The sequence below is a fragment of the Limulus polyphemus genome, unplaced genomic scaffold, assembly GCF_000517525.1.
Source record: "Limulus polyphemus unplaced genomic scaffold, Limulus_polyphemus-2.1.2 Scaffold1399, whole genome shotgun sequence".
In the NCBI taxonomy this organism is placed as follows: Eukaryota; Metazoa; Arthropoda; class Merostomata; order Xiphosura; family Limulidae; genus Limulus; species Limulus polyphemus.
The window spans coordinates 100,772-102,485 of NW_013667009.1; the positions used below are offsets into that span (position 1 = coordinate 100,772).

Here is a 1,714-nt window from a genome sequence, read left to right on the forward strand (position 1 = left end):
CGTTAAACTGGTACACAATTAAAAACATTTTATTTAACCCTATCTTTGGCCTTCAAAAAGTTGACGACTCTACATGTTTCGACATTACAACATAATTCACTCCTGAAGATGATGTTGTAACGTTGAAACATGTGGAGTCATCAACTTTTTGAAGGCCAAAGATAGGGCTAAATAAAATGTTTTTAATTGTGTACCAGTTTAACGTTAAATATTATTTATGATTTTAACTAGTATTTCATCTTCAAGTCAAACCTGAAAGCAGAAGTCTTTTTAAGTCATTGTCCTTTACACTTGAGCTACTTTTGTAGATTAATCCTCTAAGACTTTCTCCTCAAGTGTAACTCTGAACTGGGCAGTTGCTGCTCTTTTCACCTTTACTTGTTCATCATGAAGACTGCGTAACTCATCTATAAAATACTAATATTTCAACACCAGTATTGCATGAAAACCACATATGGCTTGTGAAAATATTTGAAACATTGAATTTATGACTATGTTAATCAGAATATTAATGTCTGAACTCTGAAACCCTTTTCAATTTGCATTTATCATGCATTCAGTGACTGTACTTTCCATTCATGTTTCTCTGCAGCTGTATTCCCCATAATTATCTCGACTATAAAAATGTGGTATTGTTGAAATTGTTGTAATGTGAAATTGAATAAGATGTTTTGAATGGAGATAGTAAGCTTACTAGCAATATCCTTTATAGGAGTTCTTTTAAATATGACTGTATGTAATGGAACATTTCTGTTTGTTGTTTCCACTGTAATGCGAATGACTAGCATTACATTTACGTACCCCATGATGCATTCTTTAAGAAGATGTATAACAGTATTTGGCTACAACATTAAAGCAATACAGCAAATGATCAAAAGAAAGTGCACATGGTTTGGATTAAAGAAGTCATAATTAAAGTTATACTGATCAGTCAGACCTGTATTTTAAGGATTGTCTATAGTCTATCATTATTTTTGCTGTGTTCTTGTTTGAAACTTGAGGAAAAGTGTATAATAAGCTGTAGATTTTAACTGAGTAGCTCATTAGCTATTTATTACACTGCTAATTGTTAACTGAATCCAAGATGTTCAACCAGCAATAAAAGGGCTTAATAATGGTATTATTCTGATGGTAGCGGAAGTACGTGTGCAGAATAGCTTATTAAGACATAAGTTGCTTTGCAGGATGATGAAGTGAGAGTTCCTTCACAAGATGAGTCAACTGATGATAGTGAAAGACTGAAATTACGATCCAACTGGGTTCATTACAGCAGTCCACTTGTACATATGAAGTCATACAGGTGAGAAAGATTTGAAAAGTTCTTTGAAGAAAATATTATTAAGGTATTTAACTGACAGAATAAAGTGTAGTAATTAATTCCAGAATTAATCATTCATATTGATGTTACTAGTTGGACTGTTTCAGTGTGTTGGGTTCACAATCAATCTTATTCCTTGTTTGTTGGGAGGTGTTCTTTTACCACATTAATTATGAACAGTAAATTAAATTCTTCATCATTTCATCTAAGCTTTGGAAATTATTTACTAACTGTAGGCAAAACTAGGGCTTTGATTACTGAATAAACGTTTGCTTTCAACATTACAATAATGTAGTTTAAATGTAAATTTAAGTGTGTGTGTGTGTGTGTGTGTGTATATATATACACATACATACATAACAAATTATCACAACAAAAAATGTCACATATATTTAT

General features: G+C 31.7%; 1 protein-coding gene across 3 annotated transcripts in view; it reads left to right on the forward strand.

The window, feature by feature from the left end:
* LOC106463407 (zinc finger C3H1 domain-containing protein-like) overlaps positions 1-1,714 on the forward strand; it is a 111,188-nt gene that overhangs the window by 58,418 nt on the left and 51,056 nt on the right. For all 3 annotated transcript variants that reach the window (XR_002611481.1, XM_022390891.1, XM_022390890.1), the window contains exon 15: positions 1,185-1,300. Coding sequence is in view for 2 of the 3 variants with exons in the window: in XM_022390891.1 (XP_022246599.1) it covers positions 1,185-1,300 (116 nt within the window). In the remaining variant the exon portion in view is untranslated. The remainder of the gene's footprint in view (positions 1-1,184; positions 1,301-1,714) is intronic.